Raw genomic sequence first — 20,156 nt, forward strand, 5'->3', positions numbered from 1 at the left:
TCTGAAGTGCTATGCCACTGATCTATCACTTAATGCCCTAACATAGCACTAAGAGCAGGGCAAATGGAGTGTGATGAGACTTTGTCCCCTATGTCTCTGAAGAGCGAGATATATCATGGAAAATGTAGGTTGCTATAGGGGAATCACATGAGAGGGGAAAAAAGCATCAGGATGGCAGACAATTCAGAAATGGCCCATCAACTAAAACAGCTATACTCAAAGTATACACAAAAACCTCTACATTATTCTTTAATAATAGCCTATGCTGCACTAAATAGGCAAAAAAAAAATAAAAAAAATGCTGGGGTGCTTCTATTACCCCTTATCGACCACCAATATGCCTTTTTACAGCGGTCACTATGGGACCTTTTTATGGCAGCCCAATCAAAGCGCTGCAAGGGTCTCCTGTGCATCAGACAACAGGAGCTCGACTTTCGCATGAAAGCTCCTACTGAACAGCCGAATCAGCAGAAGCACTGATCCTGGCCATTTAATCCCTTCATTGGGCGGAGGCTTCTTCTGTCAGGCATCGCGGGGTGCCGATGTCTCAACATGACAGCCAGGCCTGTCCTCAGACTTTACAGTGTATTATAGAAGCGATTGGAGACTTGCAAGTTAAAGTCCCCTTGAGGGACTAATAAATAGCAAAAATAAAATTGAAATGAAATGTTAAAGAAAACTTGCTGAACTTGAAATAAACAGTGATCAAAAATGTACTCCAAAATGATACATATGAAAACTACAAGTTTTCTGGCAAACTTTACAAAGTAAAAACACAATGTTGGTATTGATGTTTTCCCATCCTCTCATAAAGAGTTAATAAAAGTTAATCAATATGGGGGATTCAGCCCGCACAACCCCTAGCAGGTGCAGATTGCTATGGCGAAATACAGATACAAACGCAAAAACACAAATGCAATCGCACTCTGCAACCAGCACTCTGCCCTGCCTTTATGCTGGATGTTGAATAAGGCATTGGTGTACATTTTGGCCAAAGCGTAATAAGCCACTCACCACGTCAAGATCGCCTTAATGAGTGGTCCCTAACACTAGTTCCTACCTTTTATGGGCCATGACAGCCACATAAAGTCCAGGGAGCGCAGGTACAGCATGCACGCCAAGCACAATCTGCTTTTAACCCCGTCCGGTGCCATTACAGCTTTCATCGGATCCAGGGATGCAAGTACCAACATGCATGCTGAGCCCACTATATACTTCTCCTGGAGCCTAATGGCTACTGGTAGGTGCTATATAAGCAGACTCAGTTTTATACTGACTTTAAAACCAGCCTCCAGGGCATACTAGCTGGTCAGGTGTGCATGACTGCTTAGAGATCGCCACGCCTCCAATATATACTACAAAGAAAAAATATGGGGGATTCAGCCCGCACAACCCCTAGAAGGTGCAGATTGCTATGGCGAAATACAGATACAAACGCAAAAACACAAAATGCAATCGCACTCTGCAACCAGCACTCTGCCCTGCCTCTATGCTGGATGTAGAATGAGGCATTGGTGTACATTTTGGCCAAAGCGTAATAGGCCACTCACCACGTCAAGGTCGCCTTAATGAGTGGTCCCTAACACTAGTTCCTACCTTTTATGGGCCATGACAGCCAAACAAAGTCCAGGGAGCGCAGGTACAGCATGCACGCCTGGCCCGTAAAAGGTAGGAACTAGTGGCTTATTACGCTTTGGCCAAAATGTACACCAATGCCTTATTCAACATCCAGCATAAAGGCAGTGCGCGATTGCATTTTGTGTTTTTAAAAGTTAACCAATGCATTGTGTACCCCAAAATGGTGCTACAGTAAAAACTCCAACTTGTCCCACAAAAACAAGCCCTCATACTGCTACACAGACGGAAAAATTAAAATGCTATAGCTGTTAGAATACAACAATGACATTTTTTATTTATTTTTTACTGCTCGGCCATGAAGAGCCAAAACAGACGGGTCACTAAAGGGTTAATGAAGCACTCCCACAAAGAGTTTTTATTCTCTGGGCCGTTAGAAAGCTACCCGATGTAAATAACAGTGAAGGTACCGGTGTGGGGGTAGTGAGTTATCCTCTACCTTTTGGTCCTCTATTGTGTCATTTGACTGACACCCTGACTCTCCAGCTGACACAGAATTTACCTTACAATTTGCATCATGTACATTTCTAATGGGCCAGAGAATAAAAATGTTTGTGGGAATGCCTCTTTAACCATAGAAAAAAGAAACACACATTGATAACTGCATAGAGAACTTATAGATCAATCTAGTCTGTTTATAAGCAGCATCTCATACTTTTTAAAGTACAGTGTTTGGGGGGGGAATTATTTTGTGTATGTTTTTCTTTTTCGCTTCTGAAAAGGGAGTTATGAGATCTCCTTTTTTCTTTTATTAATTGTATCATCTATGGATGAGAATTCTTAGAATTTTTCATAATTTCCCATGTTTATGGCAGCACTAAATGATTTGTCTGCTTCTATACAGATGAAAATAATTAAATAATGTCAGGACTGAATTAGGGGGAACATTTTTACGATAAAGCAATTTATTTACTCGGACTTTCTCCACATAGGCTTGCTCATTTTGCTTCAGATGAACATCCAAGTGTTGGGCTCCCATGTGAGCCTCTCGATATTTTTCTTCCAGCTCCTATGTAAGAACACACAAATTTAAACATAAGATTGAACAAACGGGGTCTAGACTACTAGACAAGAACAAGACATCTATACACCATCCCAAAGACAATATACCATTATTTTATCAGCCATCTGTTGAATTTGCTGAGATTTGGTCTGAATGTCTTCCTTCAACCTGTTTTCTCTGTGCTCCACATTCTCCAGTCTCCTAACCTGGTTCTCCAAGGAATGACGTCTCTCCTAAAATCCAAACACAATTCCAAGCAGTTCTTTCACACAAGACAAAGCTCTTAAGAATTCTTACTCTTTTTTATTGAAAAAAATGATCATCCAACTAGCAAACACAAGATAAAAATGCAATGTGAAATATTATTAATTTAATGGGTAGTCCCTAATCAGAATTATTATTCTTTCCAATTATCTAAGAGTGGAATAATTTATCAAGACTGGCGTTCCTATAAGCCAAGTCTTGATTCATGTGCGCTGGAGTGAGGTGCACCTAATTAAAAGGCAGATGCTTCTTAATAAATTAAGCACATCTCTGGCCCTCGGAGCACCAGAAACTCGAAGCTGCACCAGTTTCTGACGTAAGCTGAAGTAAATCCGGCAGGCCGCAAGAAGCCACTTCTCGCCCGCCTAGCGCTGTCCCTTTTCTTAAGTGGCGAAAAGCTCAGAGTCCCCAATTATGGTGCAAATGTGCCATGCACCATGTTTAGCAGCTTTTTCATGCAACAATAGTTGCATAATAGCTTTAGGAAAAATGCCCCTCAAAGAGTTATCAAGTGCACTGTGTCCAAAGAATAGGTGGTCAATGTGTGATTGGTGGGACTTAACCCCAGGTCCCAGGCTCTCTCATCTATGCAAGAGTATCTGGTAAAGAAGCACACCCGTCCTAAAAAATTTTAGTAGATACTTGCATTGTCGATGTAAAAACAATTCTGGATCATCTTTTCTTACAAACTCTGTAATTTGGCATTCCTTTTATTCCACCTCCATTATATCTGATAGAAAGTTATGAATAAATTTACAACTGGGCATTATCATCTTCTTTGTCAAAAGGATGTGTCCGTACATAGTCTAATTGGAAAATGTCAGACTATGTAGCGTCACACGCCCAAGTTCTAAGAAAAAATCCTCCAAAAACTTCTCTCATAAAGAATACAATTACTTCTAAAAACAGACGTGTCAGGAGAGGTGCCATATTCTCTTTAAAAGTACTGCAGTACCAAACACAGCTACACTTACATGGACAACACTGTGTGAAGAAGCCAACTTTTCAGTGGTGAAAAACCCCTTAAACCTCCTCACAGTCACATTAAAATTAGAAAATCCCTCCCAAAAATGTCACCTTTTTATTGTAGATTTTTAATATCTGTCTGAAGTAAATCTTGTTGGCGCACAACTCAGGGGACACAATTGCATTGTTAAGCCCTTAAAGGCATACCGGTAATTAATTGTAGCCTCAAGGACCAGTAACATGTTCCCCCCTTTGTGTTCCAGCAGTCATACATTTTTACTTTCCTTCATTTATATTTTTTTTTGCGGGATAAGTAGGAGGTTTTTTATGAACCATTTTGGGGGTATATAGAGTGTATTAAATATCTTTGATTACTACATTTTAGGGGTCAGTTCAATGATGATAATCCCACATTTCAAAAAAAAAAAATTTTTCCTATTTTTCCTTTACTCATGCCCTTTACTCCAGACTGAAGGACAGGGGACAGATGCTCATATCTCTGGATTGGCAGCAGCTTTGTATTGTTTGAAAGCTGCCATTCCAAACAATACCAGAATGACAGCATTATCTTCAGTATATGGGAAGATATCACTGCTAGAAATTGGGATGCAGTGAAAGCAGATGAAAGTGAAAGTAAAAGTAAAAACGAGATTTTTGTATAACTTACCAGTAAAATCTCTTTCTCGCTCTTTCCTTGGGGGACACAGAAGACCTTGGGTATAGCTCATCTCCCTAGGAGGCGTGACACTAAGTAAGAACTGTTAGCCCCTCCTCCACAGCTATACCCTCAGCCTGGAGAGAGAGACTGTCAGTTGCGTGTCCAAGTAGTGAAAACAAGGCAAAGTCCAAAAGTGGAACCAACAAGCCAACTACCCAACGGGTAAAACAAACCCGGAAACCGTGCAGAGAAGAACAAAGAATGGGTGGGTGCTGTGTCCCCCAAGGAAAGAGCGAGAAAGAGATTTTACTGGTAAGTTATACAAAAATCTCGTTTTCTCGCCCAGTTTCCTTGGGGGACACAGAAGACCTTGGGACGTTCAATAGCAGTCCAAGAGGGGAGGGACCACAGCACCAAGGCGAAGCACCCGAAGGCATCAAGAAACCGCCGCCTGCAGACCAGGCGGCCCAAGGCAGCAGACGCTGAAGCCCGAGTACGCACCCTGTAGAACCTGGTAAGGTGTGCAAGGAAGAAGTGACCGCCTTGCACAAATGCATGGCCGAAGCCTAATGCCTCTGACCCAGGAGGAACCGACAGCTCTGGTGAAATGAACGGTGATACCAAAAGCAGAACCCTGCCCTTGGTGCGGCAACCACAGCAATAGCCACTCTGAGAAAGAGGAGGAAAGCCACCCTGGATGCCGTCAACCCTTCGCGCGGACCTCCTGGAACCCAAGAGGCCGAACGTAGACAAGAGTCGGAGATCTCCAAGTAAAAAACTGCAAGGTCCAAACAACGTCCAAACCGGTGAAGTGTCCGTTCCCGGGGGTGGGAAGGGGAGGACGACTGCCTCGACGAAATGAAAGACAAACACCACCTTCAGAAGGAAGGAAGAGACGGAATGGAGAACAGCCCTGTCCTGGGGAAAGACAAAAGGCTCGGAACAAGAAGGGCCGCCACTCAGGCACCCGCCAGAGACACGATGGCTACAGAAACACAACCGCACAGGACAGAAGGAGTAGAGAGAACCACTGTAACGGCTCCAAGCGAAAGATTGGAGCGCCAAGAGCCCAGTATGTAGGTCCCAGGGCGGTACCGGAGGGCAGCACAAAGGAACCCAAGAGCCGCTCCACGGAAGAAGGTCCAGACAGGCCCAGAGGGCCGGGGAACGCTGAAAGAAGAAGGGCAGCGCTGACACCTGATACTTCAAGCGACAGAGTCCCAGTCCCAGTTCCAGGCCGGACTGGAGAAAAACAGAACCATGGAGAGAGAAAGGAAGAGCGGGGGAACGCCCAGCTTCCCACAGAACCCCAGGTAAAAACCTAAGTCCTCCAACAGATCCTGGACGAAACACGGCCAGGAGCGAACACTAGCGAGCCCACTAGAGTCGCCTGGGCAAGAGGGTGAAAACCCAATGATCAGGCGCAGACCAGTAACACGGGTAGAACGGTCGGTAGAACTGGTCCCGCCGGCCCCCGAGCAAGTTGTCCCGGATCCACCCTGAGTGGGGGAGCAGAAGGACAAACGGACAGGAACCGAAGGGTCCGTCCAGCAACCGCCAGATGCCAGGACAAGACAGGCTAAAACCCAAGCCGATGCAGTCACCACAGGAAGACGGACTACAGTCCCGGTGTGGGAGATCTGAAGACAATCTTGGCAAAAGGCAGTCCTCCCAAGCTACCGAGAAGGTAAGTCCATAGCAGAAACATTGCCTAGAATTGAAAACAAAAAAACAAAAATGCAATCTGCACCCAGCGGGAGGACAGAACGCCGTAGACCCGGTAACTAGGTACACAGCTAGTACAACCAGTGTGGACAAGGGGGACTCAAAGGGAACACCAGTACCATCCACATGAACAACCACGCTCTCCCCCGAGGGAAGGGCAGTGAAGGAACAGCCTCTGAAGCGCGGCCGGAACAGAAGCCACATCGGAGTGATCTGTACCGAGTGGGAGCCAAACCGACCGGCGAGAAAAGGCGGTCGAGACAGAGGCCGGCATAGGAGTGGGCAACAGAGAAGCCATAGAACAGCTCAAAAGCAGCACACCGCTACACTGAGACACCCGGTCCACCGCCTTGAATACCCTGAAGAACTCAAGGCGGAGGTCCTCCGGACCTGGGTAGGCGAGCACCCAAGAGAAGTTGGGTGACCTTCCCAAGAAGAGCAGCCCGAACCTGGTAGCAGATCAGACTGAAGCACCGAGGGCGCCAACCGGAAAGAATCATACCACACTGCACCCGAAGAGGAGGAAAAGGTACTAGGCGAGGGGACCGTAGTCCTGCCAGAGCCAACATAAAATGTGAAGGGCGCTGCAGACAGCACTCTCGACCATGTGACCACTAGCGCAGGGAAACAATGCCGCGGAAGGACGAATGGGTACGTATCTAGGAACCACGAACACTCCCCGGGCGGAAGGGCCAACGAAATGAGTGAGTACCACCCAGCTCGGTGCAGTAGCGAGCAGCAGAGCCCGTCTACTTAAATATAAGGTATTCATCTGTTGCTTATTGGACAACACCTTAGGCTCACACAGGTGGACAGAATGATCTCCTTAGAGAATAGTGCAAGGCTTGCTGCAAACACCGTCTCCCAAGAGAAAAAGTATGTCGCAGGGGGAAAGGAGGCATACGTACGAGTAGCCCCGTAAGCAGTGAGAAGGCTAACCCACCAACGCACAAGAACGTCCGCTCACTGCAAAAATATCACTCAGCGAAGAAGGCCAGCCACAGAGTCCCACAGTATCTACGGAAGTGCAACTGAAAAGGAGTTATGCACAAGACTAGTAAGGTATGCGATAGAACGCAAACTGACCTCCTCGAAAGGGGGGGACATGTACCTGGCAAACTGCAGTCAGCAAGAGTGCAAGGGCCCGCCCCAAAAAGGGGGTGATGCCCAAGGTCGTAACTACGTCAGAGAAGTAGGGCATACCCTACTTCGCCCAGAAGGGCGCCATGCACATGGCCACACAGTATCCAGCAGGAACGCAGGAGGTCCACCTAGTGAAAGGGGGGTCATGCACAGGGCTATCCTAGCATTAAGTGAGTGTGCAACAATTCACCCAACACCGAAATTTTGTGAGAGTGCAACTACTCCACCAATGAAGGGGGAACATGAGCAAGTCCAGCACAGCACATACAAGGACAGCCTTGAATCCCGTGAGCGTGCAAAATTCCGCCCATGGAATGAGGGGTGGTCACGCACAAGGCCAGCACCGCATCCAATGGGAACACAAGCGTTCCACCCATGTTAGAAGGCCATGCTCAAGGCCAGCAATGTATCCGGTGAGAGTGTAGTATGCCGCCCAGAACACGAAGGGTGGGGGGGGGGGCCATGCACATGGCCAGCATCGCATTCAGGGAGAGTGCGAGCAGCCGGTGAAAATGTGCGTATGTCACCTAAAGGAGGCATGCCCATGGCCGGCAGCGAATCCAGTGAGAGTGCGTACACCGCCCACGGAAGAGGGGTCATGCATATGGCCGGCAGCGGATCCAGAGAGAGTGCAAGCACCCCGCCATGCATAGGGTTCATGCACCTGGCCAACAACGTACCGGCGAGAGAACAACCACCGACCGAGGGAGTGTATGTATGCCGCCACCAGGGATGGAGGCATGCCCAAGGCCGGCAGTGAATCCAATGAGAGTGCATCATACCGCCTATGGAAGGTGGTCATGCACATGGCTGGCAGTGAATCCAGTGAGAGTGCCGAATGCCGTCCACAGAAGGGAGTCATGCCTATGGCAGGCAGCGAATCCAGAGACAGTGCGGCGTTCCGCCTAAGGAAGGGGGTCGTGCACATGGCCAGCACCGAATCCGATGAGAGTGCAATATTCCGCCTAAGAAGGGGGTCATGCACATGATCGGCAACGAATCCAGTGAGAGTGTAGCGTTCCGCCTATGGAAGGGGTCACGCACATGGCCGGCAACGAATTGCCGTGTTCCACCTATGGAAGGTGGTCGTGCACATGGCCGGCACCGTATCCGGAGAAACTGCAGTAGGCCGCCAATGAAAGGGCGATCATGCACAAGGCCAACCCGCAGTTAAGGAGAGTGCAGTATCCCGCCAGGAGGGGGGTCCTGCACATGGCAGGCACCCTACAGAAAAGGCCGCATGCACTGACCAGCGCCGTAGCGCGGAGAGGGCAAAAAAACCGCCTAGAAGGGGAAATGACCCTGGTAGCGCCGCAGCCGGGGAGCGCGACACCATGCCACCTATGGAAGGGGGGCATGTATACAGGCAGCACTCTGAGATGAGGCTGCAGTGTCCTGCGCAGCCCACAAGTCATATTAATAAATAATTTAATTTCTTTTTTTTTTTTTTTTTTTTTTTTTATTTATTTATTTATTATAACCCAGCCTCACTGAGGCAGAAAGCCACACAGGCCCATCGGAAGCCGGCCTGTACCCAAGGGGTTAACAGGGATCCGGCCTGGGGGCGGCACTGCGATCCTCTGGGGGCGGGGGAACCTCCAGGCGGGAAGATTCGCGCCCGGAGAAGTTCCAGCCCCCTCCAACAGAGGCCCGAATTTTGCGGCCTAGCAGGCCGTGAATCCGGGGTCTAAATTTTTAGCGGCGCCCGGCTGACCGGGGCCGCACAGTATTTAAAGTACCGGCCGGGCCTACGGAGCGGCACATACCGGCCGCGGGTGCCCACCCCGCGGGCCGGAAGAGCTGGGGACCCGGATAGAGTGGGATCGCTGCCGCGAAGTGTCGCCCAGGAGGGGAACAACATTTTGCGGCGCCCGGCCGACCGGAATGTTCCGACGGTCGGCCGGGGGCTGTTGAGGCATAGCGCTCATTTGTAGGCCGCGGTGCCCACCCGCTGTCGGAAGCGATGACCCGGCAGCCATTTCACCCCTGGAGCGGGCCCTTGGCCTAGAACAGCGCTCCATATGGCCGGCAGCCACAACCACCTTGCCCTTGGACCGGTGCCCGTGATGGGTCAGGGGCAGCAAGGCGCGGGCCCTCTGGCCCTGAAGCAGTGGCCGGTAAGAGGGAGGGGGACCCTGAGACCGGGTCTGTGAGGGTGGGAGGCCTGCATAACCCCTACGTCAGGGGCAGCTAGGTGCGAACCTCTGCAGCTCCCCAGGCATTCTTCTTGTCAGGGAGAAGGGTGCCAATGTCCTATGGAGGGGAGGAGAGGGAGCAGAATGTCGCCCTGTGGCAGCCAGGGGCCAGCCTAGGACTAGCAGGGACAAAAGGGTCCAGAGGCCCTGTCAGTATGGGGGTCAGGCACGCAGGAGACCGGGGTGGGGGGGGGGACGTAGGGCTGGAGAAGCCAATCTCTCACCACAGCCGTCTTCACCCTCGGTCCGTTCCAGCAGGGTCGCCCCTTCAGCTACTGGCACCGTAGTGGCAGGACGCTGGAAGAGGGACTTGGCGTGCGGGCGACCCTTGCGCTGGCGGGATGTAGGGGAGCTGGGCTGCCCTGATCCACCTTGCCTTCTGTGGGGGAGGCAGCAGTGCGGATGACCGGCACTGGCGCAGCTCGACCCCGGGAGAAACAGAGAGGTCTAGTGCGTCTCTGTTGTCCCTGATGTTCTGGAACAAAAAGAAAAGAAAAAAGTAAAAATCTAAAATTAAAACAAGGATAAAACAGCCCTGCAGAGCAGGGAGTGTCTTGCCTCCTTGGACACTAAGCTAAAAACTGACAGTCTCTCTCTCCAGGCTGAGGGTATAGCTGTGGAGGAGGGGCTAACAGTTCTTACTTAGTGTCACGCCTCCTAGGGAGATGAGCTATACCCAAGGTCTTCTGTGTCCCCCAAGGAAACTGGGCGAGAAAGTAGGTTTTACTGTGTTTATTTCCGACTCTAACAGCGATATCTTCTGCTGATGTTCTGCTAATGGTGTAATTTTGTCTTGTATGAAAGCCTGGAGCTTTTAAACACCAGGCCATATATCTAGCTACTACCAATCCAAAGATATGAGCAGCTAAAGTAGCCTCCCCCCCTTCCCCTTCTGCCAGTGTTGGGCTGAGACAGAACAGGTAAATACTTTTCCCACAGGTCAAGCTGACCTTAGGCAAAACTGTTAGGTAGTTAATGTTACTGCTAATGACTGCACATCTTTGAATGTCTGAAATGTGTACCTCTAATTAGCATGCAGAGGAGAACAAGTAGCAAGATATGACAAGTCAATCAAAGTCGTCTCTAGTAGCCGAATCAAGTTATATGCTTCAAGTTATCACTGTTGATCAGGTTTAAAAAATACAGAAAAGAGTAGGTGAAACAAATCTATGAACAAGTACCCACCTCAGCTTCAGCTAGTTTTTTCTTAATTCCATCATTTGAATCCTCTCGATTCTTAAGTTTTTCCAATTCTATCTCTGCTCGTTCTTTGGCCTGTCGAATGTTTTGGAGTAATTCAGTGGCTTCGGAACTGGCCTTTACTGCCTGGGGAGGACAGACAAAATATGCTTTGAAACAAACCACACATTTCATCCGACAACCAAAGCCAACTTGTATGTGCACAACTACACATATTCCCAAGCACTGGATATTTGGAAAAGAAGAAAAACTGATAAATGGAAGCAAGGGCACCTAAGACTATCTTACACATATGTCCTTTGTATGGAAATATGAAGTAATATCTGATCATAATTTACATATACAGTACAGACCAAAAGTTTGGACACACCTTCTCATTCAAAGAGTTTTCTTTATTTTTTTATTTTCATGACTATGAAAATTGTAGATTAACACTGAAGGCATCAAAACTATGAATTAACATGTGGAATTATATACATAACAAAAAAGTGTGAAAGAACAGAAAATATGTCATATTCTAGGTTCTTCAAAGTAGCCACCCTTTGCTTTGATTACTGCTTTGCACACTCTTGGCATTCTCTTGATGAGCTTCAAGGGGTAGTCACCTGAAATGGTTTTCACTTCACAGGTGTGCCCTGTCAGGTTTAATAAGTGGGATTTCTTGCCTTATAAATGGGGTTGGGACCATCATTTGCTTTGTGGAGAAGTCAGGTGGATACACAGCTGATAGTCCTACTGAATAGACTGTGAGAATTTGTATTATGGCAAGAAAAAAGCAGCTAAGTAAAGAAAAACGAGTGGCCATCATTACTTTAAGAAATGAAGGTCAGTCAGTCCAAAAAATTGGAAAACTTTGAAAGTGTCCCCAAGTGCAGTCACAAAAACCATCAAGCGCTACAAAGAAACTGGCTCACATGCGGACCGCCCCAGGAAATGAAGACCAAGAGTCACCTCTGCTGTGGAGAATAAGTTCATCCGAGTCACCAGCCTCAGAAATCGCAGGTTAACAGCAGCTCAGATTAGAGACCAGGTCAATGCCACACAGAGTGCTAGCAGCAGACACATCTCTAGAACAACTGTTAAGAGGAGACTGTGTGAATCAGGCCTTCATGGTAGAATATCTGCTAGGAAACCACTGCTAAGGACAGGCAACAAGCAGAAGAGACTTGTTTGGGCTAAAGAACACAAGTAATGGTCATTAGACCAATGGAAATCTGTGCTTCGGTCTGATGAGTCCAAATTTTAGATCTTTGGTTCCAACCACCGTGTCTTTGTGCGACGCAGAAAAGGTGAACGGATGGACTCTACATGCCTGGTTCTCACCGTGAAGCATGGAGGAGGAGATGTGATGGTGTGGGGGTGCTTTGCTGGTGACACTGTTGGGGATTTATTCAAAATTTAAGGCATACTGAACCAGCATGGCTACCACAGCATCTTGCAGCGGCATGCTATTCCACCCGGTTTGCGTTTAGTTGGACCATCATTTATTTTTCAACAAGACAATGACCCCAAACACACCTCCAGGCTGTGTAAGGGCTATTTGACCATGAAGGAGAGTGATGGGGTGCTGCGCCAGATGACCTGGCCTCCACCTGAACCCAATCGAGATGGTTTGGGGTTAGCTGGACCACAGAGTGAAGGCAAAAGGGCCAACAAGTGCTAAGCATCTCTGGGAACTCCTTCAAGACTGTTGGAAGACCATTTTAGGTGACTACCTCTTGAAGCTCATCAAGAGAATGCCAAGAGTGTGCAAAGCAGTAATCAAAGCAAAAGGTGGCTACTTTGAAGAACCTAGAACATGACATATTTTCAGTTGTTTCACACTTTTTTGTTATGTACGGTATATAATTCCACATGTGTTAATTCATAGTTTTGATGCCTTCAGTGTGAATCTACAATTTTCATAGTCATGAAAATAAAGAAAACTCTTTGAATGAGAAGGTGTGTCCAAACTTTTGGTCTGTACTGTATGTCTTACCTTAAAAAGTGTGCCAAAGTAGGCAATGTGTAGCCGTCACACCATAGAAAAGAGTAGCGGAAAATTGCAAAAGGGGACTTGCACAAAATTTACTACTTTTGTACGCCAGAAAACTGGCATAAGTAGGATAATAAATCCCCCATTCTATCTTTCTCTACCCACATGAAAAATAAAAAAGGTCAACGTTTCGAATACAACAAACCCTGTCAATCTGTAACCACACTAAGTATTGTAATGAATGGCAGCAAAAAGTAATTACTGCATATTAAACATGCCACTTACTTTAGTAAGTTTCTCCTGCAGCTCCTGAATTTTATTTTGTTGATCGGCATTGATCTGGTGATATAAAAGACAACAGTAAATTAGTAACTGAACTGTGGCAGAGAATGCTATTGACAGATTGAATGTAAGCAATGATGCTATACAGTAGAGCTATTCTTTTCATTCTTTATTCAAGCATTTCAGAAATAGCATATTTTCTTCTGAATAAACTGTGCAAGTTATTATTGTCATACCTAATTTATATATATATTTTTTTTTAAACTGATGTTCTCCAATATGCAATGACAATGCTGACACCATTTGAACAAATTATTTCATTGAAACATGAAAGGGCTATTCCCATTTCAATAAGTGATGGCATATTGACAGGTCGGATTCCCACTGATCCTGAGAATGCAGGGGCTGAAGAGCTAATTTAGTAATGCAGCCCCTTCAATACTTTTTCTCTGCCCGGCTGGGTGAATGGAGCTGTTTTGCAGTTCCTCTGCACGGCGGGTGGCCAGGCACCACTGTGTGGTTAAGACTATGAAAGGGATTAATCGGCGCTGCTGCACATTAATTCTCAGCGATATGCCACCACCGTATCCACAAAACAAGGAGATGAATCCAGCTTCCATTAAAAATACTAACCTTTATTTTTTAGCGAAGTAAAACCCAGACAAATAATACACTGTGAAACGCACAGCGTCTACGCTTTTCCGATCAGTAAAATGTGTTTCCTTTAACGGAAGCTGCATTCATCTCCATGTTTTGTAGATTCTGTCAATGCTGCATTCAAAGCACTTCCCTGCCTCCGTATGTTCTTGCAAGCAGGTGAGCGCTGCACCTAGTGTTTCTTTTTTGGATCCATAACCTTATGAGATTGGAAGAAAACCCTCTAAATGTCTCCATAGCTTCTTGAATTTGAAAGTGAGGAGAACTGCCCATCTTAAGATGTGGAGAACAACACAAGGCATATCTCACTAGACACGCTTTGTATATTTACTGTAGCAGAGTAGAGGCCGCTCTGATGCTGTCCCACATTGGACAGTGTCAAAGCTATATACAAGACTCTATCTCTGTAGAAAACAGCATGTAGACACCACCTCGGCAAACCCCTGCCCTACAGAGTGTGTAAAGGAACGTGGGCTGTATCTCAGAAACTGGTCTAAGGCCAGTGAGAAGGTACAAGGTGACTTGCTCAAAACAAGTTTAAAGAAAATTCTCTCATGTGTACCCTGGACCAAGGAGCCTAGAACACCAAGTAGATATACCTGAGGTGAGAGGACACTATCACGGGACTGTATACAGCTGAACAATATAGGCGAGTGCAGAGGTGATGAAGAATCGGTGGATCCACAGCAGAATGAAGAAAAATGAGTACACAAAGTGCCACCTTTTATATAAATTTTTTATGTAGAACAAAAAGTTTTGCTTTAAAATAGCTGTAGGATAAAACATGGATAAGAGGATATGACAGAACATTTACCTTCTCCAGTTTAGAATGCAACTCCCCAACTTCAGCTTTACCATGATCTTTCGCCTGCTTAGGTAAAATAAACTGTAATGATTATCATCATCCATAATTTACATGCTGCCTAGTTTACCCAATGTGTACAAAATTATATTAGCTCTCATAATATGATAATTATGAATTACAACTATGAAAAATATTACATTCCAGACAAACCACTAGAAGGTTCGTGGTAGCAGAACAGGAAATTCAAAGGACAATTGTGCTCTTTTTCCTATGACAACGATGTCTAGAAGCATTGGCGTAGCAAAAGGTTGAAAGAAAACAAGTAAGAAGCCATAGACTTATATTTTCCAACCGTGACATTAGTGATCAATGGTTGCAGTAAAAAATGAACATGACAAACATCGTGATGGTGAAAATGTAAATTCAATCAAAGAACTATTTAAAATGCAACAGCAAAGTTAACTTACCTTTTGAAGTTTCTGCTGACAGTCTGTAGCTTTGCGCCTAAATTCTTCTGCTGCCAATCGCGACTCTCTCAATTCAGTTTCATATAGGTCACTACGTCTTCGAGCAGATGAGAGGTCTTCTTCTAGCTGCTGCATCATCAACTTCATCTCTTCCAATTGGGCTTGAAACTCCTAAAGGGAGAGGCAATCACCAGTAAGGCCTCATGGACACGACCGTTGTTTCATCCAGTGTCCGTTGTTCCGTTTTTAGTTATTTTCTAATGCACCGTTTGTCATCCGTGTCCGTGATCCGTGGATCCAGTCCGTAAAAAAAATATAACCTGTCCTATTTTTTTTTTTCACGGAAAACGGTATGCAGACCCATTCAAGTCAATGGGTCCGTGAAAAAATGCGGAGGCACACAAGATTGGTGTCCGCGTCTGTTTTTTTCCTATCATTTGCATGGCAAACCTAGACTTTTTTTTTACTTTCCTTCATGTCTGGTGATCCTCCTAAAATAAAGGAAGACACACGGAAACAAAAACGGATCACGGAACAACGGAAACCTATTATGCGGAACGGAACACAACAACGGTTGTGTGCATGAGGCCTAAATGGTAAGAATTCCATGTCTTTTCACCAATTCTAAAGCAATGAATTGCTTTTTGAGGGCTACACACATTTACATTAGAACAACTAAAATTTGCAGGTTGAACTAAAGAAATTAAGAAGTTTTAGAAGTGTTCATACATTAGGATCCCTTCCCAGAAGACTTCCAAACTAATTAGCACAGAGGACAGAGTATACCTGCTCCTTAATATCCTGGAGCTTCCGGCTCTGTTCTCGGATATCGTGAAGAAGCTGCAGAGCCTTGTCATCCTCCTGGGAAACCTCCATCCGGGCCTGCTCTAGGCTGCGCTTTAAACTCTGCAATGTGGAACATTTTAAATGTATAAAATATTTGATTAGTGATGCTGAAACGCAAGAACAACAACGTTTAAACAGATCTCCTACCTAAATTAGGAGAAGAGCAGTTTTGGCAGTTGGAAACAGGCTACTGACTATCGACAAAAACCATCAAGACACAATTATAAAAGTTCTTTTTAGCCAGTCATGCTTCATCCACTCTCAATTTGATGTGCTCTCAACATAAGCCGCACAGCTATTAGTGGCAAATTCCTGTATTTTTGAAAATTGCTGAGGTCTCCTCAGATGCAGACAAGTAGTGCTGACAAGCCATATAAGTCACGGTAGATAAGATAAGGGAAAGAAACAGAACACGGCAAAGCAAACAAAAGACTAGGCCCCAAATGATGGGGAACAAAGGGGTCACCTCCTAGCAATCCCTAAAACACTTTCCCCTAAGCTGCTATGCCCATGTGCTTATCTCGATGGTAGATATGCACATGCCCACGTACCTAAAACTATAACACACTGAACCAAACCCTCAGCTGTAGGGAAGAGGGAAAGAGACAACCAGCTTCCAGAGCTCACACAAGGCAGAACTATAACCCGCAAAGGCTATAGGGAGAGTGAGGAATAAATAGCTTCACCAATCACCTAAAGAACAACACCTGGGAGGAGGTGGTATTCTGTTCACACTCACAACAAAACAAACTGTCAGATCGAGTCACGTGCAGGAACTCTGACAGATCTCCTCAGAACACCCACAGAGCAGGGAGTGACAGTACCCCCCCCCCCCCCAGGCCTAACTTTATACGGGTGTGCCCTGTGAAAGGCATTCACAAGGCGGCTAGCATTAACATCGGTAGCTGGAACCCACATTCTTTCCTCAGGACCAAATCCCCTCCAATGTACCAGGTACTGAAGGGAATCGCGAAGAATACGTGAGTTGAGAATTCTAGAGATCTGAAATTCCAGATTACCATCAACCAAAACAGGAGGAGGCAAAGGAGATGGTTCCACAGATTTCTTCAACAAGGACCTGTTAAACACATTATGGATCTTCCAGAACTGCCGAAGTTCCAGACGAAACGCCACTGGATTGACAATGGCCGAGATTTTGTAAGGGCCAATAAATCGTGGACCCAATTTCCAAGAGGGTACCTTCAGATTAATGTTTTTAGTGGACAACCACACCAAATCGCCCACACACAGACCCGGACCAGTCATACGTCTCTTGTCAGCCATCCGTTTATATCTTTTACCAATTTTTTTCAAATTAACTTGAATCTTCCGCCAGATAAATGACAAAGAGGAAGATAATCTCTCCTCCTCCCGTATCCCAGAAGATTCAGTTCCAGAAAAAGTACCAAACTGAGGGTAGAAACCATATGCGCCAATAAAATGGTGACTTATCAGTTGACTCCTGCCTACGGTTATTCAAGGCAAACTCAGCTAAAGACAAGAACAAGGACCACTCATCCCGATTCTCAGCGACAAAACACCTCAAATAGGTCTCCAGGTTTTGGTTAGTGCGCTCAGTTAGACCATTCGACTGAGGATGAAAAGCCAAAGAGAGAGACAACTAAATACCCAGACGAGAACAAAATGCCCTCCAAAACCTGGAAACAAATTGCATCCCCCTATCAGACACCACATCAGAGGGAATGGCATGTAATTTCACAATGTTATCAATAAAAACCTGAGCGAGAGTTGTCGCGTTGGGCAAACCTGATAACGGTACAAAGTGAGCCATCTTGCTGAAGCGGTCCACTACCACCAAAATCAGTTTTCCCAGAGGAACTCGGCAAATCAGTAATGAAGTCCATGGACAAATGTGTCCAAAGACGAGATGGGATGGACAAAGGAAGAAGAGATCCTGATAGCCGAGTGTGAGCCACCTTCTCGCGTGCACAGGACTTACAAACTGCTACATAACCCTCAACACTTTTATGCAACCCTGGCCACCAGAATCTCTGGGAAATAAAATCTGCAGTGGATCTACTTCCAGGATGTCCCGTAAGGACAGTATCATGATGTTCCTTGAACACCTAGTATCGCAGTTCAGAAGGAACAAAAAACTTGCCTGAAGGACAAGAATCAGGTGCCTCCTCTTGAGCCCCCAACACTCCCAAGCTACATGACAAAGCATCCACTTTGACGTTTTTAATCCCAGGGTGATACGTGACAATAAAATTTAACCTGGTAAAAAACAATGACCATCTAGCCTGCCTAGGATTTAAACGCTTTGCAGATTGCAGGTAAGCCAGATTCTTATGGTCAGTAAATACCGTAATCAGATTGGTAGCACCTTCTAGCCAATGACGCCACTCTTCATAGGCCAATTTGATGGCCAACAACTCTCTATTTCCAACATCATAATTTCTTTCGGCGGCCGAGAGTTTCTTGGAGAAAAAAAACACACGGGCGCCATTTGCTAGGAGAGGCACCCTGCGACAAGACTGCTCTGACTCCCACTTCTGACGAGTCAACCTCCACAATGAAGGCTTGAGACACATCAGGTTGCATCAGAATGGGAGCAGAAGAAAAACATTTCTTAATAGCAGAAAAAGCCTGCAATGCCTCATCCGACCAGACAGAGAAGTCAGTGCCCTTCCTAGTCATATCTGTCAAAGGTTTGACAATGGTGGAATAATTCAGGATGAATTTCTGTAGTAATTAGTAAATCCTAAAAACCGCATCAGGGCTTTCTGATTCTCCGGCCGGTCCCATTCCAGTACTGCACGGACCTTTTCGGGATCCATACGAAAACAGGAGGCAGAAAGCAAGTACCTCAAAAACGGCAGCTCCTGAACAGCAAACACATTTTTCCAACTTAGCATACAATTTATTCTCCCGAAGGATCAATAACACTTGTCTCAAATGATCCTGATGAGTCTTCATATCGGGTGAGTAAATTAGTATGTCATCGAGGTAAATAACAACGAACCTCCCCACCAAATGATGACAAATGTAATTGATAAAGCGCTGAAAAACTGCTGGAGCATTAGTTAAACCAAAGGGCATGACTAGGTTCTCTAAGTGACCCTCGGGGGTATTGAAGGCTGTTTTCCATTCATCTTCTTCCCTGATTCTGATCAGATTATAAGTTCCTCTTAAATCCAACTTAGAAAACACCTTGGTGCCAAGAATCTGATCAAATAGATCCGGAATCAAGGGAAGAGGATAAGGATCACGGACAGTAATGAGAGTCAGTTCCCGGAAATCTAGGCACGGTCTAAGAGATCCGTCCTTCTTTACGAAAAAGAAGTCAGGGGCCATAGGAGACTTAGATGGTCTAATATGTCCCTTTGTCAAACTCTCGGCAATATACTCCCGCATAACTACTCTTTCGAGTTGAGAAAGATTATATAACCGAGATTTTGGCAATTTTGCTCCGGGGATAAGATTGACTGGACAATCATACTCTCGGTGAAGGGGCAAGAGCTCCACCCTCCGAGAATACGTCTAAAAAATTGGAAAGAAAATGAGGCAACACCTTAGTGGACACCCCCGAAATAGAGAGGCACTAAGACAGCTGTTCATACAAAATTCACTCCAATTACTGATTTGTCTTGTTTGCCAGTGAATGGTAGGGTTATGTTTTATCAACCATGGTAAACCCAGAACCATTGGAGCAGGCAAACCTTTCATAACAAAACAAGAAATGAACTCAGCATGAGAATCACCCACCCTCAAATGAATATCCTGAACAATATGAGCTAGGCATCTTTGCGAGAGGGGGGCGGAATCTATAGCAAACACTGGTATCTCTTTGCTTAATGTGCTAGTTTTAAAACCATGACTCTGAAGAAATTGAAAATCAATAAGATTAACCCCTGCGCCACTGTCAACAAATACCTTTAATTCAAAATTTCTAGAGTCTAGCGCCACCATAGCAGGCAGGAGGAATCGGGTACTGCAGGTAGGATATGAATATGCCTGCTCTGACTCCCCATTTACACTACCAAGAGTAAGGGAGCTTTTTTTTTTTTTTATTTGAAGGAATCCCCTATTTGGTTTTTATTACCACTTCGAGGTTTAATAAAAGGGCATACAGTCTATTCAGCTTCCTGAAATTCCTATTACCACAGCAAGAAGTAACCTGACCCAATTGCATAGGCTCCTCTCCAATCCCTAATTCAAGTGTCATAGTACCCCGAGGGACAGGAGGGACTGATTCCCCACCAGACAGCACCCCCTGCCCGAGGGGAACCTTGCACCTCTCCCTAAGACGCCTACCAATCCGTACAGCCAAAGACATGGCCGCCTCCAAAGAATCATGTTTTTCATTAAATG

The 20,156-nt window shown here is 45.9% G+C and overlaps 1 protein-coding gene across 3 annotated transcripts in view; it reads right to left on the reverse strand.

The window, feature by feature from the left end:
* Positions 1-20,156, reverse strand: part of CIT (citron rho-interacting serine/threonine kinase) — a 153,399-nt gene that overhangs the window by 67,204 nt on the left and 66,039 nt on the right. For 2 of the 3 annotated variants that reach the window (XM_044275408.1, XM_044275411.1), the window contains exons 13-19: positions 15,762-15,881; positions 14,976-15,146; positions 14,518-14,574; positions 13,050-13,103; positions 10,775-10,915; positions 2,746-2,871; positions 2,549-2,644 (exon numbers count right to left, since the gene is read on the reverse strand). In XM_044275408.1, coding sequence (XP_044131343.1) covers positions 2,549-2,644; positions 2,746-2,871; positions 10,775-10,915; positions 13,050-13,103; positions 14,518-14,574; positions 14,976-15,146; positions 15,762-15,881 — 765 coding nt within the window. The remainder of the gene's footprint in view (positions 1-2,548; positions 2,645-2,745; positions 2,872-10,774; positions 10,916-13,049; positions 13,104-14,517; positions 14,575-14,975; positions 15,147-15,761; positions 15,882-20,156) is intronic. The other variant, XM_044275410.1, reaches the window with a different exon arrangement.

This window comes from Bufo gargarizans, chromosome 1 (genome assembly GCF_014858855.1).
Source record: "Bufo gargarizans isolate SCDJY-AF-19 chromosome 1, ASM1485885v1, whole genome shotgun sequence".
Classification (NCBI taxonomy): Eukaryota; Metazoa; Chordata; class Amphibia; order Anura; family Bufonidae; genus Bufo; species Bufo gargarizans.